At 38.3% G+C, this 27,218-nt stretch overlaps 1 protein-coding gene and 1 pseudogene across 1 annotated transcript in view; one reads left to right on the forward strand and one right to left on the reverse strand.

The window, feature by feature from the left end:
- Cttnbp2 (cortactin binding protein 2) overlaps positions 1–27,218 on the reverse strand; it is a 124,754-nt gene that overhangs the window by 59,053 nt on the left and 38,483 nt on the right. Inside the window, exons 3-4 of the mRNA XM_048340116.1 lie at positions 18,073–18,297; positions 4,651–6,307 (exon numbers count right to left, since the gene is read on the reverse strand). Of these exons, the coding sequence (XP_048196073.1) occupies positions 4,651–6,307; positions 18,073–18,297 (1,882 nt within the window). The remainder of the gene's footprint in view (positions 1–4,650; positions 6,308–18,072; positions 18,298–27,218) is intronic.
- On the forward strand, positions 18,672–25,561 carry LOC125342373 (annotated as a pseudogene).

The raw sequence follows: 27,218 nt of genomic DNA on the forward strand, positions 1-27,218 counted from the left end.
GTATTAGGGTTCCTTACAAAGGTAGTTATTTTTACTTCATACTTACAAGAAGGCTCCTCTCTGGTACATTTTACCTTTTGTATTTTCTTAAAAACAAACAAAAAAACAGGCCCACAAAAATTAAATCAGTACTTATTAGAAATGGATGATAAACAGAGAAATTATAAACACTAAGGTATGAAACCTTGACTGTAAAGCAGACACAGGCAATATGAAGGCAGGGCATAATCATTGTCTACAGAACAGGAGGGAATCTGGCTCATGCGCTCAGTTTCTCAAACACTCTCCCTCCCGCTAAGTCACCCAAGGGGTCTTCCTTATGGATATTCTTTTATGTATACCAACATGTACATGCTCAACAGTTCTCTATTCTTTGATGGTTTGTTTTCATTTTTCTTTTCTTTTAACTGTGATATTTGGTTTTGGGGGAAGACAATTTCAAGATAAATACATTTTTCAACTGCTTTATGTGAATTTATTCAATTGTGAACACATTTTCCCCCAGAAAACCCTATTTTAATAGTAAGCTATCGGAAAGAGAAACTACTTTATTCATATATTTTCTCATAGACCACTCAAAAATCTTATGGTTCTCTTTCTGTCTACGAAACCGCAGATTATTATACTATTTATTTTCTCAGAGGACAGAAAATACTTTTTTAAATGTTCACAAAGGAAAAATGCTATATTAATACTTTATATTCTTAAGCTTCCCATAAATGCTATCTTCACTACTATTTCTAATTTTCCCTATCACAAATGTATTTTAATAGATGCTGCTATAAATACAGGAAAAAATAAAATTTCACCAAAACCCTACCATATTCATCTGAAGTTCTCAACAACGATAAACATGGTGGTATTTAGTTAACTGGTTAATAATGACAAATGAGATCTATATTCATACAGCTACTCCAATGATGTTAGAAAAAGTCATTCAGCTTTGCAGTATCATATGCAAATGTTAGTAGAAGTAAGCATCTTGCATAGCAGGCTAGAAGGGACAGAGAGCACAGGCAATGGTGAAAAGGGAAGAAAAGGACAGCTTCCGGCATCAGCTTCAGAAAATGGAGAAGGTTAATGTCATAGCCAAGATCATTCTTGTTTTCCAATTTAGCCTTCAAGCCAATCATATGTGAATTTTTAAAAATATGTCTACATAAGGAAAAAGTCTAAACCGAATCAAATAAAATGTGTAAAATAAATAATAACAACAACCAAAAAAGGGAAAGAGAAAAAAAAAATCTCCAAGGGTATGGGAAATCAGTTGCCTAGAGTTCTACTTTTTGCTTGTGATCATCTAACAACTGAAAGTTCATTTGACAAGTTTAGAAGGAATAAAAATTTAAGGATTGTTTTAAAATTTAACATTTCCCTATAAAAGTATTCAATAGAGTTAACATAATTTATAATGCAATCCATTAAAATGGTAACTTGTGTCATGTGAGCTTTCAGGTTGTAACTTAGCTCTAACTGTCATATATGCAAGCTGACATGGATACACAAGATAATAGACCTTGAACAGTCATGGGATCTAGTTGTGTGTTGTTTCAAAATCCATCAGGCAAGTTTAAGAAGATATAGTTTGGTTTGGAATTATTCTTAGGTTGTGGTTCAATGCTTTTATTTTTAGATAGCAAAGCTAATAGCTTAAAGAGAATTTGTTCTCCAGCTGATAGCTACAATTGTGAAGAAATAGGCTGATTCTGACATCTGACTCCGTTCAGTACTTATTCTTTCAATCATGGATATGAGAACAAACATCTGCCAGATATCTGGCAAATATGCTCTGTCTCTGTGACCTACTATGAGCAACTACAATGTCCTAGATGGATGCTTAGAAGGTTAATGCCCTCCAGGGGCATACAATCTAGAAAGGTACAAGCCTACCCAGTCACAGCCAGGTTAAGAAGCAGGATGCAGAGAGCTCTGGTGTGTCCCACAGCAATTGTGCTACAAGTATTTCTCAGTAGTAGAGTGCTCTCCTAAGCATGCCTAAAGGCACTGAGTTTGATCCCAAGAAATGAAGAAAAAATGGAGCAATCTAAACAGAATGAAGAATTAAAATCTTATAACGCATTTAGAGAGTTGAGCCTGACCTAGATACACATTGGAGTTATACAATTATAGAAGGATATATAATTATAATAGCATTTCCAGCCACTGAATATGAACTGGTGCTCAGTTAACACTTGCTAAAGGATTACAGTCCTTGGATGCCTATCCTTTATCCTAAAAAGCCACAGCTTTGAACAAATGATACAGAAATATTATTCCTCCAAAGGTAGTTTTATAGTTCTGATAATATTTTGGCTACATTGCAAAATCAGAGGAGAAAATGAGGAACCAATTTTACATGTCTTTGATGGCTCCATAGATGCAAGCCAAAGACACTTTGAGAGGAGTTCTGACTTCTTTATCCCAAATGAAACTGCATCCTACGCAGGTTGTTCTGGTAAATATGCACCAGATTAGGTATTCTCTATCTTTCCAAACTTCATGTTCCTCAGTCACAGATATTGAAAACAAAGGTGTATAAGCTACTCCCTAGACCACAGTGACAACAAGCACAATGTCTGGCAGAGCCTTGAGGTATTACACAACAGAAGACTTTGTATTTTAAAAAGGAATAAAAAGATATATGCATTCCCTAATTAGTGTTTTCTCTTATATAGTCTATGCAGTTATGTCAAACCACTGATTTCTCCAAAGGGTTTTGGAATCTGTGTTTACCAAAAGCCACAAACCTTTCCGAACAGGCTCTGAATTTCCTAAATGGCAGCCGGAGATTCCTTTTCTGAGGTCGATATGAATTTGTGAGAAAGAGTTAATATTATTCTAAGCCATGACACAGGTGTCCAGCTCAGTAATTGAAAATTAAGAAAAATGGAATGCTGAATGTGTCTGAAGACACTATGAAATATACTAAGGTCAATTCTAAACAAAATTTCAAAAATGCTATGAGACAGTATCCTTAAGGCATTCCCATCACCTCTACTTACTGATACTCCTGCTGTTGCAAGTTCAGTTTCAGGAATACTGACATGCTGCAGTATTGAATCTCTCCTACAACCAAACATGTTCCCCTATGTATAGCATAAGTTCCATCGTAAGAAAGAGAAAATTTGCTCAGCATGAAAAAAACATCAAAAATGCAATTATACATGGCACATGCTATATTTAAATAGTCAAAGGCCATGCTATTTCCAATTCTCAATTTCCTCCCTAAAAACACTAATACAGTCTCTCAAAGAGGGTAATAAAAGGATGCCTTAGAATTAGATAACTAATTATTGGTGTACTGATCTCATTACCTGATATTACCTGCTTTTAAAATTCTCACTCTCCTTTAAGTGTGATATGATAGTATTCAAATTTTCTTTTAGAATTTAAAGTTACATTACTTTCCAAACAACACTATTTACTAAACAAAGATCCCAAGGTAGGAGAAATTACTTCAATGTAACAACGGAAACTGGACATTAAAACATTATTTAGAGCACATTTGCTTAAAAAAGAATTAAGGGCTAAGGATGTAGCAATGGCATATTTGTATAGTTATGCTCAAAGCCCTGGGTTTAATCCTCAACACTGTGGAAGAGAAAAAATCCAATCTAATCATATCAACAAAAAAAGCTATACTTCCTCTAGCAATAAACAACAAAAGGGAAAACCTAGTTCATCTTTATCCAGGAGCTCCAGATTTAGTGGCTTCATAAACCACATCTTCTCTAATATACCCATATGCCTGCATGCTAGTGTCTTATTTGTGCTCAAGCACCAGAAGACCATAGCTCAAAATAGAGTCAATGGCTTTTGAGATGACTTAGAACAGAGATCCATAAACATTTTTGAGGGTAAACAAAAACCAGATCTTAATATAAAACTAGTATTAAAAATCAGAATTTACGGGGCTGGGGATATAGCCTAGTGGCAAGAGTGCCTGCCTCGTATACACGAGGCCCTAGGTTCGATTCCCCAGCACCACATATACAGAAAACGGCCAGAAGCGGCGCTGTGGCTCAAGTGGCAGAGTGCTAGCCTTGAGCGGGAAGAAGCCAGGGACAGTGCTCAGGCCCTGAGTTCAAGGCCCAGGACTGGCCAAAAAAAAAAAAAAAAAAAAAAAAAAAAAAAAAAAAAAAAAAAAAATCAGAATTTACCAATTACAGAACAAATCTAATCAATCTGATAATACACAGTAGCATTAATAACCTAAAAAGGATTTTTCTGATATCATTACAGAAGACACAGAACTAACACTAACTGCCCAATAATGATCTCTTAATACTGAGGCCTTGTGCAATAAATATTTAATGAGAAGGGTGTGTGTCACCTCCCCATTCTCCCCCACCAGAAATGTTTTAGTCTCTCTAAATTTATTGTCCTCATGTACTTCAAACCACTATTCTCCGATTATCTTAAAAGAGGAAAGCACTTAGCATAACAAAACCACAATTCATAAGGCAAGATGAATCACCATACCCTGGAGTCTTTAAAAGAAAATGATGAATAAAAAGGAAAGATATTGAAAGAAAAAATATATTTCAAGGCAATGTGAAAGATTATTAATGCAAGTGAGGAGAGGTCATATTCTCTTAAAAAATGAAAAAGAAAATAAAAGAAAAGTGTATAATATTTCAATCCCTTTACCTGATGCTGTTACCAGGAGGCTGTCTGAGGCACCTGGCCTACGGGATGAGGCACTAACAGGTCTTATGGAAGAGCAAAAGGCAATGGTGGTGGGAATGACAAGGGAGTTGTCTGAACATGCAGGTTGGTTCAGTCCGGGGGATTCAGCAGGCCAGGAACCCACCTGAGACGCGGCCAGGGCTGAAACGGCACAGCCTGCAGGTGCCACAGTTAAATCTATGGATGGTTTTGGTGGCAGCTGAGGGGAGGACGATTTAGGGAGGTTCTCCTCACTTATTACCCTATTCCCTTGTGGCAACGTGGAAGGAGGAGAAGCCACAACTTTGTTATCCACTTTGGCCCCCGTGTTTGAGGCCCTGCTGCTATCCATAATAACCTTGAGTTGTGGGTGTGGTGGAGAAGGAGTTTGGGAGAGCCCTGGCTTTTTTGGTGGGATGGGAGGAGGATTTCCTCTATCAACTCGTGCTGCACCAGGAGTCTTTAAACTGGTCCGACTGACTGGATTGTAGGTGCCACTGTCCCCCATGGGAGACACTCCAGGCCTGGGAGAAGCACCTGTTTGAGGGCTTGTAAATCTTGACAGTGCTTGGGTCACAGTATTCCGTGCTAGTTGTTTGGCCACTAGGCTGTCACGACTTGAAGGTGAGACATCTCTTGATGGAGGACTTTGGGTAGTATTTCCATTTTGGTCTGGGTCATTCGCATTGCCCTGAAATCTAAACCTAGCTGCCTGGATTCGTGGGTTGAGACCTGGATGCAAAGACGCGTTGGCACATGGTGAATGTAAACTGTGCATAGGCGGAGCTTGGGAGTAGTTCTGGGGAGCTATGGCCGGTGTTGGAGCAGAGGGAGGGGCAGCGCTACTGGGAATTGGGGGTGTGCTACTTGTTAGATCAGGTGTTGAACCCATGCTTGGTCCATTTTCCTCAATTCTGCTTGCACTTGGAGTTGGGGGAGTGGGTAGGGAGGAGGCAATCAAGTCACCATGGGAAGCCTGCCTGTCAATACCTGGTCTGACCAGTGGGGGGTTGGGGCACATGCTCCCTTTCAGGTTTGCAGAAACTAGGGGGCTTCCTGTGGAAGGCTTTACAGGTACAGTCAACGGCAACTTCTTTCCATGATCTGTGCTTTCTGTCACTACGTCTGTCTGGCAAGCCACAGACATTGTCACAGGTCCTTCTGTCCCCACAGATACAGAAACCAATCGTCTATCTTTTGTCTTCCTTGGGAGAGACAGGCTTGGTTTGCTGTCATTTCCTCTTTTCAGTTGCTCAATCATTTTCTTCATCTTGTCAATCTCCTCTTTGAGGTCAGCAGTATGTGCTTCTTCTCGACTTAGCTTGGCACGAAGCTGTTCACGTTCGGTATCAAACTCAGAGAGTTGTTTTTCCATCTGAGCCTCCATTTCTGTGCTTCTCCGTTTCTCCACAGAGAGTTCCTCTTCTAATTCATTGGTCCTCTTCTTTTCCTCCTCCAGCTTGGCCATTACTTCTTCCAGCCTCTGGGCCTCCTCTATGACTTTGCCAGAGAGCTGCTTGCACTCCTTCACAAGCATCAGCACCACGTGCTTGTTCTTGCCCCGCTCCTCCTCCAGTCTGGCCGCCAGCTTCTTGTGCTCTTGCTCAAGGGCTTGTAGCTGAAGCTTCTCCATCTCCAGCTGGAAAACATTCATGGGAGAACATGGATTCATATATGGAATATGCTTTCCACCAAAGAGCATTTAAAAAGTTAATTTCTTAACAATTACACAATTGGGTTAATAAGAACACCTCATTTCCAAGATGTGTTGTGATTTTAAAAGGTAATATTTTAAAGACCAATTAAAATGAGAAAATAGCTGTAAATGACTTTATGAAAAACATCTAAGTTACGATAAAGAATTGTTTCAACCTATTAAAGCTACCCACAGAGAAAGAGAACAATAATAAGATGCTTCAAATCACAGCATAGAGTTCAAAAAGGTCTATTTTTATATGAATAGAGCTGGTAAGGAAATTGATGATATTAAGAAAGAAGGTTAGCTGTTTTAAAATGATTAATAATGAGCAGATTCATTAAAGAGGCTGGAAACAGAGGACTTCAATTCTATACCTTCATATTTGCTAACTGTATTATTTAGCTAAGTTACTCCTTTCGGATTCTTATGCTAGGATGTTGTAGCAGGCAACTATGAAGCTCTCTGAAAACTCTAAAGGGTTATGAGTTATTACAATGGTCATCAGTATCAGTGAGCCCAAAGTTAGAACTTGTCTTTTATTTTGATCTTGTTTTCTCACTTTGCTCCTTTGGTCTTCCTTGTGTTTCTTGAACAGAGTCCTTCCTAGGGTCTTTGAGCTTGTTGTCCTGTCTGCAGTGGAATTCCACTGCACACCTTTGGGAGGCACTCCAGCACAGGAGTGACCAACAGGAGGGTGAGTAAGGGCAAAAAAAAAGTCCTTTCCTGACAAAACTGCCTACACGTGGGGCTACCGATTGCTCACCAAGCCATGGGCTCCTAGAATTGTTGTTTATAAAGAAATATTTATATATTTGAGCCTACAGAGAGAATCTCACAAAGGGGGTTTAACCCAAAGCCTAGATCAGGGTAGCAGGCATTCTACCACTGAGCCACCCCTGCCCCTGCGTCCCCCAGCACTTAGGTGAGTTTTTCTAATATGCACAAAATAACCCAACAGCACAAGAGGAAAGGCTAGTTCCTTTCTTTCCTTCAGGCCTCTGATCAACTGTTACCTTCACCCTGTTGGAAAGAACAGTACCCTTTCCTCCTTGTAATAATCTCCTTTATCTGGTTTTATTTTACTGGGTGTCAACATAATTCATCCTGCATAATTTATACTGTTGTATAAATTAGAGGTCTCTGACAAATCTTCATAGAGTGAGTCAATTAGAACCATTCTTCTAGACACTCACATGAGAGCATTTTTAACAATGTATATTTTAAATTATGTATCATCCTTTGTCAAACACAATGCTACTGCACATTCACTAGACTATAGTACAGTATAAGCATAACTTCTTAATTCATTGAGAAATCAAAATATTCACCTGATTTATCTCCAGAATTCACATCCTTATTGCAATAGTGGTCTAGAACTAAACATGCAATACATTCTCACGACAGACAGTAATGAAGTCAGTTTCTAGACATCAAACACAGAGGAGGGAGACACTCTCATGATCATCAGTTGTGAATCTGTATTATTGTGGAGTGCCCTGTGAAAATTGCTACTCTGTCCCCTTCACAGTGTCATGAGACCATAGGGAAAAAGTGCCCTACTGCCCATCTATGTTGTAATGATTCATGCTTTGAAAAGCAGCTGGGGGATAGTTGTCAAATAGATAATCAGGAATATAGATAATTCCTCAAGAGTAATGGAACCCTCTATTCCACTGGATAAAATTGACGATAGCTGTACAAGTAATCGAGTAAGGTATGAAGGATAATAGGACTGCCATATACTATATTTTATATGCATATTTTATTCATATAGTTTCCTCAGAAAATTTGACTTCCTTTTGGTTAAAAGTGTACTAAATAACAATATACTCTTAGAACTGCACAAGAACCTACACTTGGTCCCTGGTAGTGCCTGCTTGCACGTGTGTGTGTGTGTATATATATATTTATATACACACATGTATACATATTTATTTCATGAAAATATTTTACAGCCAGCACGCGCGTGTGTGTGTGTGCGTGTTGGTCCTGGGCTTGAATTCAGGGCTTGAGATTTTTTTTTTTTTTTTGCTCAGGGTCTTTGCTCTACCACTTGAGCCACAGCTCCACTTCCATCTTTTGGTAACTAAGAGTCCCATAGACTTTACTTACCAGACTGACAGGATTTTAGCTGTGATCCTCAGATCTTAGCCTCCACTAGCACCGGGCATGGCCAGCTTGTTAGTATAATAAGAATTTTCTAATTTAATTTTGAAGGTGGAAAAGATACATGTTGCAAAGTTTTAAGAGCTATCATTATTTTGCAAAGTAACTGTACAGGTATGGCTAGGGACCCATCTTCTGCCAAGTGCCATTTCAATATTTACAACATCATTCATGAGCCATATAAAATTACCACCACAGGCAGATAGGTCATATAGCTGACAAACAGCAAATCTGTCTGTTCTATAATATACAAAATGATTTCTCAGGCTTTATATAGCATGACAGGGGTGAGAAAGTGAGAAACCTTTTTATTTGCCACCCCTGGAAGAGGCTGTTTGTGATTTCTAGGACTATCCAGCTGCTGAGTGTCCAAATCATGGCAATCACTCGGTGTTCAATTGTACTTCATCTTGAAGCAAGGTTTAAAGCATTCCTTATCATGTTATAATTATACCTATGGCATTTCTTCACTATGGGTCACCACATTTTACTTCCAAGATAACATTCATTTTAGACTTCCAAATTGGATTTTAAGAAAGTTCCAAACAGAGAGCAATTCATAGACAGAAAACTCTACTACTATAAACATACCCACAATTCTTTTGCAATATTTGTTCTTCCTTCAGTCACTCCTTATAAATCTCAAACAAAAACATGTCTTTTTTTTTTAATCCACCCAGAGATGGAACAGAGAGAAAACTCCACACCCAATGCACCTACAGCCACATGGCGCCAAACTCAATTGACCCTTGAGTACTATCTTCCCTTTGTTTAGTTTCTTCTATCATTTACTGTGGAGATGTTTCCAACCTTTGAATCTTGTCCTCAGATTTCACCCACTTCACTCAAAGGACTCTCCATATAACTTCACAGACTTCATCACTCACTCAATGAGAGAATGGTTTCCATCAGTTCAACAGTGAACTTTCCTTCCACAGTCACATTCATCATTTCCCTGTGATCTTTCCAAATGGCTCCAACAGTTGTCATGTTGATCTTTATGAATTTTAAAATCTTTTCTCTATAAATTGTGACCAATATGTACAGAAAACATGCTCTCATGCTTTCCTTGTATATGTGTGGTTAAGAAACAAAGTGATAAGGGAGGGCACAGAAAGGGAGGGACAAAGTGTGAACAAATGAAGTAATGTTACTCACTGGACACTACATTGAAAATGAACTACAAAACTTGTGGGTGGAAGTAGGAGGGAATAACTGGAGGACTGCAGGAAGGAATGACATTGTCCAAAAAGAACTGTCTTCATTATATGACTTGCAAAACAGTAACCCTTCTGTTCATCACCTTTATAATAACAATTTAAATAATTTGTTTTTAAACTTGAAAAAGAGACTAATATTGCAGTAACTTTTGATCCAAACTTCTTAGTTGTGTGACTTTGGTACGTTACTTGCTCTAAAGATTGGTGCTATATCATTTTCTTATTTGCAGAATAAAGCATAGCATTCATATACTGAATAGAAATTACAGGAGGTCAGTACCTGGGGTCTAGGCTCTTGTACTAAGATGGAATCACTCAAAGTATAATTCTGTATCACCAAAGAAAAGCTAAATGATTTGTAATATATCTGAATTTGAAAAGTAAAGACCAAATTTCCCAAACAATTGATGAGATAAAGAAGTTCCCCTGCTTTAATCCCTATACAAAAGAAATAATTGAAAATAAGTGGATATTAGCTAATCAGTTATTTTCCCATTCTTCTGCCTCTGGTCTAGTTCTCACTTTTCAAGTAACTTTGAAATGGAATACTTTGTGTTCTACAAAACCAACCTCTTCTGTCTAGCTGATGATCATGTATTCTATTTTATGAAATAAAAGGCTGCCCAATTCTAGAAATGAAAATAAAGCAAATTAAGATCATTAAAATAATTAGTTGCAATTTTGTCCTTTGGCACATAAAAAGTACATAGTGATAGGGAAAAAAAGTTTTTTTTTATTTCCCAATATAATAGTTATGTTATTCAGAAAGGTGACTGCACAATGGAACTCTATGCGTCCATCAGAAAAAATGACATTGCTGCATTCATAAGGAAATGGAAAGGCTTGGGAAAAAAATTGTATTAAGCAAAGTAAGCCAGACCCAAAGAAACATAGGCTGCATGGTTTCTCTCATTTGTGGTAACTAGAATATGTCTATAAGTCTACAAGTTAGTCCAATGGGTAGGAAAAGACAAATAATTAGGGCTGGGATGTAGCTCAGTGGCAAAGCGCTTGCCTAGCAAGTGCAATGTCCTGGGTTCGATTCCCAGTACCAAAAAAGAAAAAACAAAAAAATACAGTTAAAAAAACCCAACCAAAAAAACCCTTAAAAGACAAATAATTACACTTGGACATGATTAATTAAACAGCACTCTAGCCATCACACAGTGAGAATATAGAAGACTATCCTTAGGAGAGGATCACAAGATCACAATGTTTCAATAGCTATGTGAATATGACCTTATAAAATGATGCTTGTCAAAATGAGCTACAGAGCTGGAAATATGCCCTAGTGGCAAAAGTGCTTGCCTCATATGCATGAAGCCCTGGGTCTGATTCCCCAGCACCACATATATAGAAAACAGCCCAAAGTGGCACTGTGGCTCAAGTGGCAGAGTGCTAGCCTTGAGTAAAAGGAAGCCAGGGACAGTGCTCAGGCCGATTTCAAGCTCCAGGAATGGCCAAAAAAAAATAAAAAAAGAACTCCAAGAAATGGAAACAGAAGTAGGTTTTTCTTTTTTATACTGTTTGTAGTTCTTTTTCTTTTTTACTTTGGTTTATTCCCTGTTGTCCCTGTTTTTTTTTTTTTATTTTGGTACCCTTTGTTTTATATATAAGTTTATCTGATTTGGGGAAGGGAAAGGGAATCACAGAAATGGTGGACCAAAGGGTGAGCCAATTCAACAGTGACATTCAGTAGACACTATGTTGGAAATGAACTTTACAACTTAGGGAATAGGGGAGTCAGTGGCAGGAGAGGGAGGAGGAGGAGAAAACGAGGGAGGGGGTAACACTATTCAAAAAGAAATCTACTCATTACATTACTTATGTAATTGTATCCCTTCTGCACATCACATGTACAATAAAATGTGCACAATATATTATTTCTCTGAAAATATGTTTAAAGATAATGATTTAGAGAAGAGACCCTATGGATGGATTTTTTTAAATTACATTGGAGTGTAGTTGAATTATAAAATATCGCAAAGAACTACTAATAATGAAGAAGTAAGGTTTATTAGACTAAATCATTTGCAGAACATAATTACTAGCCCTCAAAGCTGTGAGACCCACACACAGCACTGCAGTTAAGTATGTGGACACTGAAGAGAGCTTTTTGTATTCAAGTCAGGAATATGTGTTTGTAGATTCTCTTTGGCCTTATTTTGTTTATGTGTAAAATAAAGTAATAACGATAGCTAGTAGATAATCTCCTAATGGTTAAATGAGTTGACTTAAGAGGGCATAGCATATGCTAAATAAATGTTCTGTGATCACATTGTATCTGACAGGAGTCCTTTAATTAGGATTTCAGGATTTCGGCCACCTCCCGTCTTGTCTCCACCAGGAATCCTTAATTCTATCCTATATTGATTTTTTTTCTTATAATCAATAAAGTAGTCTCCTTTTGATATCTTCAATAGGTTAATAAGAACTGTTCTGAATCACCACACTAGTGATAATGTGCACTTATTTAAATTTGAATGACCTAAATATTAGAAATGTTCATATATCTTTTTACAAGGGGCGTGTGTGTGTGTGTGTGTGTGTGTGTGTGTGTGTGTGTGTGTGTGTGTGTGTATACTGGTACCAAGGTTTGAACTCAGGGTTATGAGACAGAGCTAGTGCAGTACCAACCTCCAGTCTAGCATTTTGCTAGTTAATTGGAGATGGAGTCTCAAAGACCTTTTCTGCCTGGGCTGGCTTAAATGGTGATCCTCTGGGCTACAGCTTCCTAAGTAGCTAGGATAACAGGTGTGAGACATCAGCATCCTGTCCCAAGTGTTATTTTAAATAACCTTTGCAGAAGAAGTGTCTTTTCATCTTCCCATTCTGTTCAAGATGGGTCCCAAGAATACAAAAATCCATGGACTCCATTTCTTGGCTTCTTATATGATACAAAAATTTTACAGAGATAAGACATCAGGACCACACACTAAATTAATAGGAAACCCAAGTACACATAAATTTTTTTTTTTTTTGGCCAGTCCTGGGCCTTGGACTCCGGGCCTGAGCACTGTCCCTGGCTTCTTCCCGCTCAAGGCTAGCACTCTGCCACTTGAGCCACAGCGCCGCTTCTGGCCGTTTTCTGTATATGTGGTGCTGGGGAATCGAACCTAGGGCCTCGTGTATCCGAGGCAGGCACTCTTGCCACTAGGCTATATCCCCAGCCCCCATAAATTTTAAATTCTAGTTTCCCTGGCTATATTTTTGTTTAACTTGTATTACTTACTCACATTCACTTTCAGAGAGGGCTGAGAGGAATTTTTGTGGTGTAATATGTCACTAAGTCCTTTGGAAAATTGCATTAGATTGCATGGAAGACCGTGGGGGAACGAACACAGCTTCTCCAGCAGTGAGAAGTAGGTGGTGGTTCCCAGAATAGCAGCACAGACACTGAGCCATGAAAGAAAAGGCACCAAACATACACTTTCACAGAATGAAAGGGAAACATGTAGGTGGGAGCTCATTAGCAATGTAAAGGTAATCAGTTCTAATTCAAAGTGGAAAACAGACAGGGAAATAATTATGGTCATTTATAATATGAAAAAGTAGAGCCTGTTTGTTGCATCATAAGTCTCCTATGAAATTTCACTACATTCTATGTTACTGGTCCAAACCGTGGCATCCTTATCTTCCTAACCTTGTTACATCTATCGATCTGTTCACTCAAATATGTAACAACAAGATAAATTAAAAGCTCTTTTTCAAATACTTTTCCATATTACAGGGTCTGTGGCTACCAGTTAGCAATTTGGTGTCTTCATTCCCATCTGCCCCTTCCTTTTAACCCAGAGTATGAAGAGTGAAGTCAAGGCCTGGAAACAAAGTTTTCCTGGTTCCTATTTATTTGGGTGAGGCCAACTGCCCTATGGTAAACATTTCTGCTCAAGCCACAGACCTGTTTTTCAAGGTCCCTAATACTTGCTCTGTAATGGTCGAATGCACTTCATGCATTTTGAGACACATGAATGAGCTGAAATTATCATTCCTGTACCAAACATGCTAACTACTCATCCTAAAAACATTACTATAGGTGTTTATCATATTGTTGGATGAAACTCTACAGAGATTTAAAATTTAAAGAAAATTTACAAATAATAAAGTAACCATTATATAAAGAACTAAAACAACACTGGCTCTAAAGGAAAAATAAGTCCAATTATTTATAACAGGAAAAAAATTGCATGAAATAAAGTATACAAGACAACTGACTTGTTCTTCTTTTTTTCTGCCAGTCCTGGGGCTTGAACTCAGGGCCTGGGCACTGTTCCTGACTTTCTTTTGCTCTAGGATAGCACTTTAGCACTGAAGCCACAGAGACACTTCTGGCTTTTTCTGTGGTACTGAGGAACCGAATGAAGGGCTTCATGCATGCTACGCAAGCACTCTACCACTAAGCCTCATTCCCAGCCTGTTCCTTTTTGTTTTTTTAACCCATTTCTTTGACTGTCTAGTACTAGCAACTCCTTTCTGTATTAAGAAAATTCTCCAATGTATCATTCTACACTACAGAAGCTAAGAATCTACAATAGTTACTTAAGCATGGCCTAAGCTGCCTATCACATACACCTGTCTTGAGCTGCCAATAAGAAATGGGCAACTCAAGAAATAGGGCTAAAAAGCACACTCTGGACAATAAAAAATGACCAGGTGTTGCCTGGCTTGTGAATAGCAGAGGGGTAAGCTACAGCTTCCAACTTTTATGAACAGAAGCATAAATTAGAGTAGACTAGCTTTCTAGAGATCGTTTGTTTATGATACTGGCTGGTAAGAGCTGAACTCCATGTGTTCCAACCACACTGAGCAGTACTGAAAAATGGCTAACATTTATGTAAGCCTATCTATATATAGCCCATTCAGCTTAAATCAATCAACATTGGCTTCACATGTATAAAATGAAGAATCCTGTTGGAGACAGCTAATGCTATGTAACCAACTAAATTATACTGAACCACTACTCAGAATAGTAACACACAGCAATCTTAATTAAAATTTTTTTTTACTGGTGAAAAGAACCACTTTTCTTCTAAATTTCCTAGATAGTGTTTAGACTTCTTATTAAGAACTATGTTCCAATTTCCTATTCAAGGGTGAGGAATGATGGTTTCTTGGTATGAATAACATGTTTGGAAATACATATACTTCCTCTCCATACTTTTCGAATACATTAGAATAGAAGCTCTATTAAGGGATGATGTAAAAAAATAAATCCTTCTACCCTAGGTTTCTGGCTCAAAACTAAGAGTAGAATACCAGAGGCTAAGTTCCCCATGAAGACTACTCATTAGCTTATTCAAAGTGGTTTTACAGGCTCAGCCTATTTGCCAAATTGATTCGTGCCCAAATTTCTCTGGCACACAAATTGCCAAACAGTTAACCCTCCTATTAGTAATCTCAGCAGGAATCAACACATGAATGGGCACAGAACCTCTTCTCCTGCCTTGGAGCCCAACCACAGCAGTGTTTAGGCCAAATGTCGTGGAATTACCAAGGAGCTATGCCAGTGACAGAGCATGCACACTGGAATTGGAGATAATGGGGCCTTCGCTTTCCCAGACCTTTGCTCAGACAGTGATTTAAGGAACCTGGACTCATTTAAAATAATGGACATCTTTTTCTCTTACTCCTTTTTAGATTTCTGAAGCTGAAGTTGAAGACATTTGGTTAAAGTATTTACTTTCAGTCCTACGGGTGGCAGATAATTTTGTTGGTAAAAAGATGGCTTTCGGGTTTCTGGTTTTGTGAGATACATGGTAAGACTAGAAGCAGAAACTGTTTACATTCTGTAATCTGCTGGAGTGGAGTACTCTTGAAGGATAGAAAGGCAGAACTCTCTATCAAAGCTACCCTTCACTGAGGCTACCCAATCAATGAATCCAGCCATAAAAGCTTCCCTGTATCCCGGCTATACATGGAGACCAACCCATGTTAGCTTCTCAGAGACCATAGGACACAAATGATTTCCTTTCATTCCCATCCAGGTTGGAAATGACAGTCGTTCAAAAATAGACAGGATGGGGGCTGGGGATATAGCCTAGCGGCAAGAGTGCCTGCCTCGGATACACTAGGCCCTAGGTTCGATTCCCCAGCACCACATATACAGAAAACGGCCAGAAGCGGCGCTGTGGCTCAAGTGGCAGAGTGCTAGCCTTGAGCAGGAAGAAGCCAGGGACAGTGCTCAGGCCCTGAGTCCAAGGCCCAGGACTGGCAAAAAAAAAAAAAAATAGACAGGATGTAAGTTAATCTTTTTTAAAAGTCTGCTGATAATAAAATCCTTGATTCAGCTAGAAATGGCTTCCTTATTTTCTCCTAAGACAGAAATGATAAATAAAATGCAAAAGTGAAGTAAAACCGAGAAAAGTATACATTTTCATAGAATAAATGAAAACAAAATGTTTTCTGGATGTTTGATAATGTTGTATAAAATCCAGAAGAAATAATCTATTATGATACAGCCCATTTGACACAAAGAACATAATTGACATATATCCCATCCAAGAAATACAAAAGAGTCTCAGTGACATCAGCTGAAATATACTGGCCCTTGCTTATTTTGGTTTGTGGGAAGTCTGTGGGTTGTAGGGTCCAGAGATTCTAGTAGTTGTCTATAGGGCTTTTAGAAGGTTTACAGATTTAGAGTAAAACTGAATTTTGGCCCATGCCCATGAAGGCAAATTCTATTCTGCTTTACTATTACTCTTAATGCTTTAGTTTTCTCCCATGTAACATACTCAAAAAAATGTATTCAACATCTATAGTAGTACATTTGCATTTATATGTTTATAAGACTCATAATTAAAGGGAAAGAAACATATTAGGTGTCACTATAATGTACATTTACAGTATAGTGCAACATTTAGGTTAATTGTCTAGGTGTTACATGTCAGAATTCCCTGAAAAGGATAAATAAAAGAAACACTTTAACATATGCTTCAATAATGATGAAGAAAAACCTATCATTTTAAACCTAATCATACCAGATAGCAATAACTTTTCTCTCTTTCTCTCTTCTATTAAAGGAAATCAAAGGCATTAGCAGTATATTAGAAATACAAAACTGAAAAGTCTTTTTGTTTTGTTTTTGTTTTTGTCCATCATGGGGGTTGAACTCGGAGCCTGGGCACTGTCCTTGAGCTGATGTTTTGCTCAAGGCTAGCACTCTACCATTTTGAGCCGCAGCTCCACTTCCAGGTTTTTGGTGATTAACTGGAGATAAGTCTCATGGACTTTCTTTCTTGGCTCTCTTTGAAACTCAATCCTCAGATCTTAGCCTCCTGAATAGCTAGGATTATAGGCGTGAGCTACCAGTGCCTAGTTGAAAATTCTGTTTTCTTTATGGATGACCACAGTAAAATTTTTACCAAACTTGGGCCTCTTTGAAGCATCTACTCAAGTGTTAGAAATGCCAGTGTATTGGTGGGGAATGGGAGGAGAGGAAGGAGGTTGGCTTAAAGAAATACATGTCAGCAGAAGCAGGAGCCTAGCCAGCACATCCCAGCAGAAAGTTTGCTACTATACAGGGCTACAAAAGTATATCACTGTGATGCTAGCCATACCTGGTAAATCTTCACTGTATTCTCTTCATGCTATTTTCATCTTCCAAAGAAATCATAAAAATTATCAAATAACTAAAAAATTGCAAACGCATTTTGCACGGTTTTCTTTATTTGGCTTTCTTGATGTTTGACGTCAGGACCTTGTTCTTTCTTTGAAGGTGTTGTACTGCCTGATTCGGGCAGTATAGCCCCTGGCTTATTTTTATTTTGGAGGTGGAATCTCCCTATGTTATCTAAGGTAGCTTCAAAATCATCCTTAGCCTCCCAAGCATACAGGATTACAGGAGTACATCACCTGCCTGCTTGCAAAGAAACATTCTAGAAGATGCTGGTTAAACTAAACTGGGGATACTCCCATAGAATCACAGTCATGGCTGCGCCAAGGCATTGTGACCCACTGTGCAGCAAGCGTGACTTTTTCAAACTAGGAAACAATCTTCCACTGCCCACACCACACACACACACACACACACACACACACACACACACACACACACACTATCTTAAAGACAGTTTCAAATAAAACATTACAAAAGCTTAATTTATTTTTCATAATGGATGACTTAGTGTTATTTCACATCTTAAACACAAAGTTAACATTTTTAAAAGGACAACAGAACCTTCTTAGCATTTTACACTTGTAGAAACCTATCCTAATAGTTCACAAAAAATTAACATTGAACAAGGATTAAGCACTTCCAATGCCTGGTCCCTTTTTCCATATTGTGTTATGGGGAAAAGGACCTCAGAGCCTCAGTACCTTTTTTTGTCTGCTCTCAGCAGCAGCCAGCTGTGCAGACATCCTCTCTTGCATTTTTCTGCAGTGGGCCATGACTGCTTCAAGGATGGATAGAGGGTTGGTACAAACCGGCTTCTTTTCTTTGTCACTGGAACCCGCTTCATAGTCTCTCTGAAGTGCCAAGAATGGGTCATTTAGATTAAATCTCCCATACCTTTCCTGGATAAACACCTCCTTCCTGCGAGCCTACAACAAAAGCAGAGGAAAGTATTACATTAATGAAGATATCTGGGAAGATATTTAACAAAAATGATTTAAAATTACTTTTCCAAATGGAATTCACAAGTGTTGTGAGTAATGGCTATACAATATCCGGTGTTGAGCCAAATGTTAGTGTTCCCACCCTTAGTCCCTGATGAGGGTGGCAGGCCATTTAGTCCACTTTTAAATTCTTCCTGCTATCGTTTGGGTCTTAAATGGAAAATTTCCCCTAAGGTTCATGTGTTAAAGGCATAAAATTCAGCCCTTTGGGCTATCAGGAAGTGGTGGCATCTTTATGAGGTGGCTTGTGTAAGTAAGTTAGGATACTGAGAGAGTATGACTGTGAAAGGGATATCAGGATGCCATCCTTCCTCTCCTTCAACCACTCTCCCTTTGAGTCCTGGCTCCTAGAGGTGAGAAGCCCTCCACTACCACACAAGATGCTATTTTGTGTTGCCACGGTTCCAAAGTAATCAAACCAAACAGTTACAGAGTAACACCTCTGAAATGTGTGCCAAAATATCTTTTCCTCTTTTAAGCTAATGATCTCCAGGATTTTGTCACACAATGGAAAGCTGACTAACACCCTTTACTAAAATTAATTTTTACATTAAAAATGATGCAAATGTAATTTATCTAATGATGCCCCCACTCCCACAAGAATCTGCATGTTAGTACCATCTTTACTAATTTAAAGTAAAAGTAGTGGTCAATACACAGCATATATACATGTATGAAATTATTGTACTGTATACCTCATTAATTTATGCAATGAAAATAATTTAAAATTATTTTTAACAAAGTAACTTTAGAAATATTAACAACTTAATTTTAAGAAAAGTTAAAAAATAAGATTATCCCTTCAGTGACAGAAGTTACATTTGAAATAATAACCAGATAAATCCCCTCCAAGTTTGTTTGTGTCCAGGTAGACATTGTAACAATATTAGACAGAAAACAATTCAGAAATTTTGTAATATAAGAAAAATCACAATATTCATATTTTGCAATTTCCCCCCCCAAAAAAACCATTCAGAAAATTTAAGTAAATGCAATTACCTACACATTGTTAAAGGGGATCAAGATATAGTTCCCAAAATCCCAGGATAGAATGCAACCTCACTTTAAATGTCAGTCCACCAATGACAAAGTTAATCTCACACATATGTGATGTACACAAAATATAATTTTCAATAATTAGCCTACAATGGTCAGCATAAAATGGAAAATAACAGTGGAAATATATTGAAAGCTAGCAACATTTTCCTAATTCAAGTCATGTTGGAATAGCCACTATAGGGAAAAAAATTCAATATTACTGCCACTGGGAAAAACAAAGTAAGAATAAATCAAGGTTAATTTCCTCAAACATTAAACACATCTCCTAAAGAAATATTACATATCATTCTTTGCTTAAAGGCAACAGCATTGAGTAGCTAAACTTTTCCATTTTTAGAATAATGTCAGCAAGCCAACAACCAGAAACATAAAAGTTCTGTGACCAAAGGGGAAAATATAACATTTCTTTTCCTATTACCAAATTAGATTAAGAAATAAAATGCACAAAAAGTCAAAATTCACAACACTAGCTTTCAGAAAATCATTTTAAATTTAAGATGAGGTTAATGAGTTAAAAGCATCCAGTTTTTCCAGATTGTTCAAATTCAATTATACAACCAATGCACTGAGTAAATATCACTTGAGAGAAGTAATTTCAAAAGCAATTCTATTTTGCACTGTGCTTTTTCCCTTAATATTTATTCACTTAGCTCTTCCTCCATCCCAGGATGAAAACGTTGGCGGCCTTATAGTTTTCTAATCACTACGTAATACCCAAATGTTAATGGATTAGCTGACCCAATACCTGACAGGGACAATTTCAAGGAGAAAGGATTTATTGAGCTCTACTCAGTCCAAGGTTGATTGGTCTCATTCATCTGAGATGAATATTATGGTAGCAGGAACAAGCAACAGATGCTGACTACCCTCATGGCAGCCAGGAAGCAGAAAGCAAAACTGGAAGAGGCCAGGAGTAATAGACTTTCAAAGGACCACTCTCCTGTGACCCATTTCCTCCATCTCAGTCTCACCAGTTAAAGTTCTCACAATCTCCCAGGATGCACCATCAGCTGGGGACCAAATACTCAAAAACTGAGCTTCTGGGAAAAAGTTAATATTCAAGCCATGACGTTAAAAGTCCTATGATTACTCTAAGTCTACAGACTAATCTCAATTGGGTTATCTGAATATCCGTAAGAGATTCCTATCCTGACAAGCATTTGTTGCAAGCCTTGGGAAAGGAATATGTATAACAAGCTCTCTCTTTTCATCAATGCTGTCTCCTTTCCTTCGAGAATGTTTTAGTTCTCTCTGGGTTGGAAGGCACTAGAGATGGGTAACGATAGGGAAGTGAAAGAGGAAGGCATGTACCAAGTGGTTCATCTTAACCACCTGAGTGTGAGAAATATTAATGTAAAATCTTCTCATCTCATAAGTGCTTAATGACTCTTTGATGAACCATCCTATTCTAATTGTGGATTCCTTTGGTTTTCATTGTCTTGATGTGCATTGTAAATTTAAAACAGACTATCTACTCTGAGGTGCCCACTGTAAAGTGGAAAAGTGGGAGCTTTTTGTTTAAAATTTATTGACAATTTCAAGATAGCAACTTCACAGTGTTTAAGCAAGGAGGAAGGGAGGAGCTCTAATTGAAATATCTTTGCAATGGCACAGATTGCATTTCCATGAGGGTAGCACATATGCTTCTTGTATTACATTTGGAATCCAGCTTTCATTTGCTGAGGCCCCATGTTTTTTTTCAGGCTGCTCTCTTAATTTGGGGCACAATGAATCTAATTCTTATTATTTGATGCCCAGGGCCCAACATGATCTACAGGAAACATTTGTGAATCTTTGTCCAACAAAAGGTGGTAATCTTTACAAGATGACAGATTTTACTGATCTCCTCCTCCACCTCTACAGAATGGCTACTTGTTAGCTCCTTCTCCCTCCCCTTAGCAAAACAAGATCTGCAGGCGAAATCAATGTGACACAACATTGTCTTCTGGAAGCCCTTAGCTTGCTATGAAGGGAGTCAAATGACTTCATGGGGCAAGCACATAGCATAATCCTCTGCAGAAAAACATTCTGATTAAAATCTCCGCTTTTAATCAACAGCAACATTACTTTGCATTCCTAGTATCTGTAAAAGGTTTAGAAGTCAATATTAGGTTTCAAATGTTTTTTCTGAAAATTTGCATCTTAGTCTTCATTTCTGTATTTGATGTTTATCCATTATGAGGTCCCTTCTGAAACAAAACTCTAACAACTTGCTTTTGTTCCTTGATGTTTGCACACTCATGCTGCTTATTTTGTATTGTAGCTTACATGTAACACTAACTTAGACCACTTGATAACACCTAATTATTCTTAAAATTGAGGGAACATTTGATGAACAGCTTAAAATGTTTACACAATGTAAGAGGTAAACACAATTATATGAAATCATTTCCAGCTTTTCCAGGTAGACTTACTAGTTTGGAAATGTTAATGATTCACCCCCCCCGCCCCCCCCACTTTTGTTACTACTGTGAACTAGTATTCTACATTTTTTTGTTTAAAGTTACTGACTTTAAATATTCACATCCATCACAAAGAATCAATTAAGATGTCTTTAAAAATGAATGGGGGAAATGTACATACCCATACCCCCAGAATAGCATTCAGACATGAAGAAGTGCAAAGGTGTGCTGCCAAATCTAGCAGCAGTAGAGGTCTATTTATCTTAGTGCTTGGACTGCTGAACAAGGTAAAAGAAATCCTGAGGAAACAATGCAAGCTGTGTACACAGGAGGAACTCTCTTCTCAAGTCTTTGTGATAAGTTTCTTCTTCAATGCCTCAAGTCTGTGATTTGGCTGTCTTCGAGGTATCTCTTATTATCTTCATAGAAAGTAATTGGTTTCTTTATAGTGGCCCTAGTCTCTTTAGGAAACTGTTATTTTCTTTATTATCAACTTAACACTGGCTCATCTGACCAAACTGGAAGTTTTTCAAAAGCCAGGGTGCTTTAAAACTTCCTTGGCCAGGGCTGGGGATATGGCCTAGTGGCAAGAGTGCTTGTCTCATATACATGAGACCCTGGGTTCAATTCCCCAGCACTACATATACAGAAAATGGCCAGAAGTGGCACTGTGGCTCAAGTGGCAGAGTGCTAGCCTTGAGCAAGAAGAAGCCAGGGACAGTGCTCAGGCCCTGAGTCCAAGCCCCAGGACTGGCCAAAACAAAAACAAAAACAAAAACAAAAACAAAAAAAACTTCCTTGGCCAGATCACTTATTCCATCGCCTTTAAACTTAGACTTTCACAAAGGCTCTGGGCAAGGACAAAATATATGAATCTCTAGTCCAATTGCAATAGAGTCTTTCTTACCATCTGAAAGCAAAGTCCTTCACTCCCTACATTTTTGCTGGCACTCTGATCTTTTGAGCCCCTGCTAAAATGGCCTACTAAACTCTGTTCACGGCATAGTTTTCTAACATGTTTCTCCAAACATCTTACAAATCTTCCTACCAGCTAAAGGCTTAGGAACACATAGTAATATAATCACAGCAAAAACTGCAGTTCTCTGTTACCAATTTTGTGAATCAGTTTTTATTTTTGTTGCTGCTAGGACAAAATAGTTGATAAGGGAGGAAATACTTATTTTGACTCTTGGCTTCAAAAGTTTCAACTATAATCAATCCATGCCTGACCTGGTTTTGAGTTCAAGATGAGGCAGAACAACATCACGGCAACTGACCCTGTGACAGAGGCTGCAAACCTCATGGTGGATAGAAAGCATAGAGACAGCAAGAAAGAGGCCCAGACCTCAAAAACATTCTTTCACTAACCTACTTTATCTAGCTATGTCGCATCTCCTAAAATAGTGACAACATCTGGAGCCCAACCCTTCAATATATGAGTTTGGGGAAGGAGCATTTCATATCCAAACTAATTCTAATTCAAAGGAAAATGGTTGCTAGGTGTAAGTTCACCCACTGTCCAAGACAGGGTTCTAGAGTACCCTGGGAGGAACTCAACTCTCCAATGTAAAGCCTAGTGAAAACAGTTTTTAGAAAGACGGCGTAAGACAGGAGTTGGTTCTTTGTAGTGACTGTTTTTTGCACTCTCAGTGTAGACTGGGCATAACAGGCACTCTCATACCACAGAAACGACAGAGGAAGTACCCTGAGTTCAAACCTCAGTATTGCCACAACAACAATAATATTGGCAGATAAATAATAATAATATTGGCAGATAGAAAAACTTTAATATGTAAAATAAAATGTGACAAAAATGATTTGAAATGTTTATCTGACTAGGTTGAAATCTTTCCCAAAACACAAACGCAAAAGCTGGAGATACAAATAATTTCTTGGTTTGTGCATTAGTATTACTTGAAAATAAAATGCATTTCAGGGAAATGAGTCACTACAAAGACACAGAATGACTACAATTATAAAAACAGACTCTTCAAAGAATTCTCAAGCCTAGTAGTCACACTGTTGTATGAAAATACACTTCTATCAGAACCTGAAACTTATAAAAATCTTGTTGAGAAAGCCACAGCAAAAAGTAAAAAGTGTCATTATTATTAAATGATTTAACATATAAAGACTTCCTTCTTTGCCTTTCATTGTTCAAAACAATCAGCTAAAGGAATTTTGAATTAAAGAGGGATTAATTTCTATATCTTATCTTTTCTATTATGTTGTTGTAGGTTTGATCTAGTATATTCTATGAAGTCTCATATATTAAAAGGCTTGGAGGGCTGTGCGACCTTGCGTGCACCTGTGCAGTGTGCCTCCTGCCTGTAGTGGCAACTGTCTTGAAAACATCTTTATTCCCTTCTCTTCAAGGCTGAACTCAGAGGTGCCATGTTTTTAGCCCTGGAGGAGGAAGAAAAAGTATAGAACAAAACTCCTTTAGTCAATGAGAACCTGAAAAAGGTTTTGAATATGAAAGATGGATGCTTAGTGGCTAATCTTGTTGCAGAATGTCTTCAGTTTTTTAACCTTGACTTTACCTTGGCTGTTTTTCACCCTGAAAACAGCACATTTCAAGGTTTTGAAGGTCGAGAGAATTTAGCCTGAGACTTAGGTATCATTGGAGCCGAAGGAACTGTGGGTGGACCTTTACTATTAGAAGTGATTAGATGCTGTCAGCACAAAGAGAAAGGGACTGCCCGTGGGGAGGGTGCCCTGGAACTATCTGAAATACATTCTCCATTGAAGTCACCAGGAGGAAAAATAAACTCAAACACAATCCCAAGTAAGAAGGCCAGTCTGGATGTTAGTCAAAGTGATACAAGTATCTCCTCATCAGAACAAAAGAGCAAAAGCAGTCTGCACTCATTAGCTCATGAAACAAAAATTGGATCTTTCTTCAGCAATACTTCTTTAGATATCAAAGGCAAATCTGGCCTTGGTCCCGATGAAGATGATATGGAAGGAGACTCATTCTTTGATGATCCCATTCCTAAACCAGAAAAAAAACTTATGACTGGAGAAGTGAACCCAGGAAGCAAGTGGGAAGCCTGGCCTCGCTCTGGGATGCACCACCCTTGAGGAGGGGACTCAGCTCCCTGTCAGGAGCCCCTTCCTTAAAGGACTATGAGAGTAAAAGAAGAAGTGCTGTTTTGAAAGATCTGAAATTCATCAGTGAAAAAATTAGATCACTTGGGCTAGCCAGTAGAGAAGATGACTATGCCAATGACTTTAATAGTACCAGTCATTACTCAGAAAAAAGTGAACTGAGTATTGGTGAGGAGATTGAGGAAGACCCTTCTGTGGGAGTGGACACCATCAGTGCCAGTGATAAACTTGATAATCTGACACAAGACCTGACAGTCTCCCAGCTCAGTGATGTCACAGACTATCTGGAAGATGTGGCGTAGGCCCGAAGAAGGAAGTGTTCTCATCAACAAAGACAAGGGACTCATCCACTCCTTTTGTTTTGTGTGTTTCAGACAATCATTTTTAGCTGGAATGTCTGCTCCCTATCAGTGCCTTGCATTTCAAAAAAGACTTGCAGATATTTTTTAAATTAACTTTTCATTTTATGAAACAAAATACTTCCCTATATGAGCTCATGTGTGTAAGATTTAAACCATTCTTATTTTGGTTTAGCTGTGCATTTCTTCGAGGAGATTGATAGTCTACACTCAAGTTCATTACAGGGAGGAACTTCTGTGCCGGGTGCATAGAGGGGTCACTGCAGCTGTAGTTTCGTCCAGCTTGCCACAAGCATGGCTGCTGGGGCACAGAGGTCTTTGGAAGCCTTGCCTTGATGTAGGCTCTGAAAACAGGGTGTGCCCACCTGAGCGTTTGGTATCAGGTGCCTCAGCACATAATGGGTGCAATGGCCTGGTACACTTGTGTTGTCAGATTCATATGAAACTTGATGTATCAACTTGAATTTGTATTTCCTTCCATTTAGAAGGTTTGTTAGACCATTAAGGTTTTGTTAAAGTATTCTTGTGTGTGCTATTTAGTTCTGATTGTCTTAAAGGAACCTAGAAATGGTTATTACTTTTAATTCAGAATTGTGAATATCATATTTACAGTCACTGTTCTGCCTTTGGTCCGTGTACACAGCTCGTTCACAAGTTCTCTTCATGACATAACTTATTACTTGTAAAGATTCCTTAAAACCCAAATGCATCTGAAAAAAAAAAAAAAGGCTTGGAATCCAGTTTGGCTCTATTGGGAAGTGGTAGAAACTTCTAAGAGGTCCTTGAGGGCTGCCCTTGAAGGAGACTGCTTGTCCTCAGGTCTTTCTCTTTTTCATTCTATCTCGTTTCCCAGCATGAGGTAAATGATTTGCAATGCCTCACACTCTCAGAATGATGTAAGCTTTCTCCTCCACACAGAAAAGGTCTATACGAGGCAAGCACTCTACCACAGGCCATATTCCCAGCCCCTGAAAAAAAGTCATACTAAGTGAAGTGAGCCAGACCCAAAGAAACATAGACTCTATGGTTTCCCTCATCGGGAATAATTAGTACATGTCTAGGATAATCCTAGCAGAAGATCACAAAAGCTCAATAGCTATGTACATATGAACATGCAAGATGATACTAAGCAAAATGAACTCCAAGTTATGGGAACAAGTGGTTTATCATTGTTCTTGTTATTTTCAACATACCATGGGAAATTATGCCTTTTTCTTTTGTCTTCCTTCCCCATGATTTAACCCCTGATATCACTGTAACTGATTTTGGTACCCTGGACACTGTATACATATGTATTGGAACTAGGGAAGGGAAGGGGAATATCAAAATGGAGAGACAAAAGGTAAGAGACAAACCAATGCAACAGCAATACTTACAAAACTATATGCTATAGCCCAACTGTACAACTCATGGCAGGGGGAGGGAAGTGGGAAGGGGGTAAGGCGGGGGAAAATGAGGAAGGAGATAACAAGTTGAATAATAAATGTACACACTCAGTCTTAAAGCCTCTACTTCTTAGAACTAAAGGATAACTGTATTAGAACACTTTGGAGTGTAGAAAAAGGCTTCAAAAATAAATGTAATTCACGGGTAATACAAAGAAATATTGTTTAAGAGAAAGACAGAAATATCACAATGTTTTCGATGTTCATCCTCTATCTGCATTGCCATTATTTCTGACCATATGTTAAGATGACTTAATTCAGGCCTAAACAGGTGCTGTAAGCTTCTTCATATCCATGTAAAATAAAAATTGTTTCTCTATATAGCTGTTTTTATTTTTCTTCCAACTCACTAATAAACACACATCTCAGGAGATAGATGAGAAAACCTGTCCTCAGCTCTGGCCAGCCTAACACATCTGTCACTGTCTGGATGTAAGGACATCAGAGCAGAAGGGACAGAAAAATTAGTG

This window comes from Perognathus longimembris, chromosome 2 (assembly GCF_023159225.1).
Source record: "Perognathus longimembris pacificus isolate PPM17 chromosome 2, ASM2315922v1, whole genome shotgun sequence".
Lineage (NCBI taxonomy): Eukaryota > Metazoa > Chordata > Mammalia > Rodentia > Heteromyidae > Perognathus > Perognathus longimembris.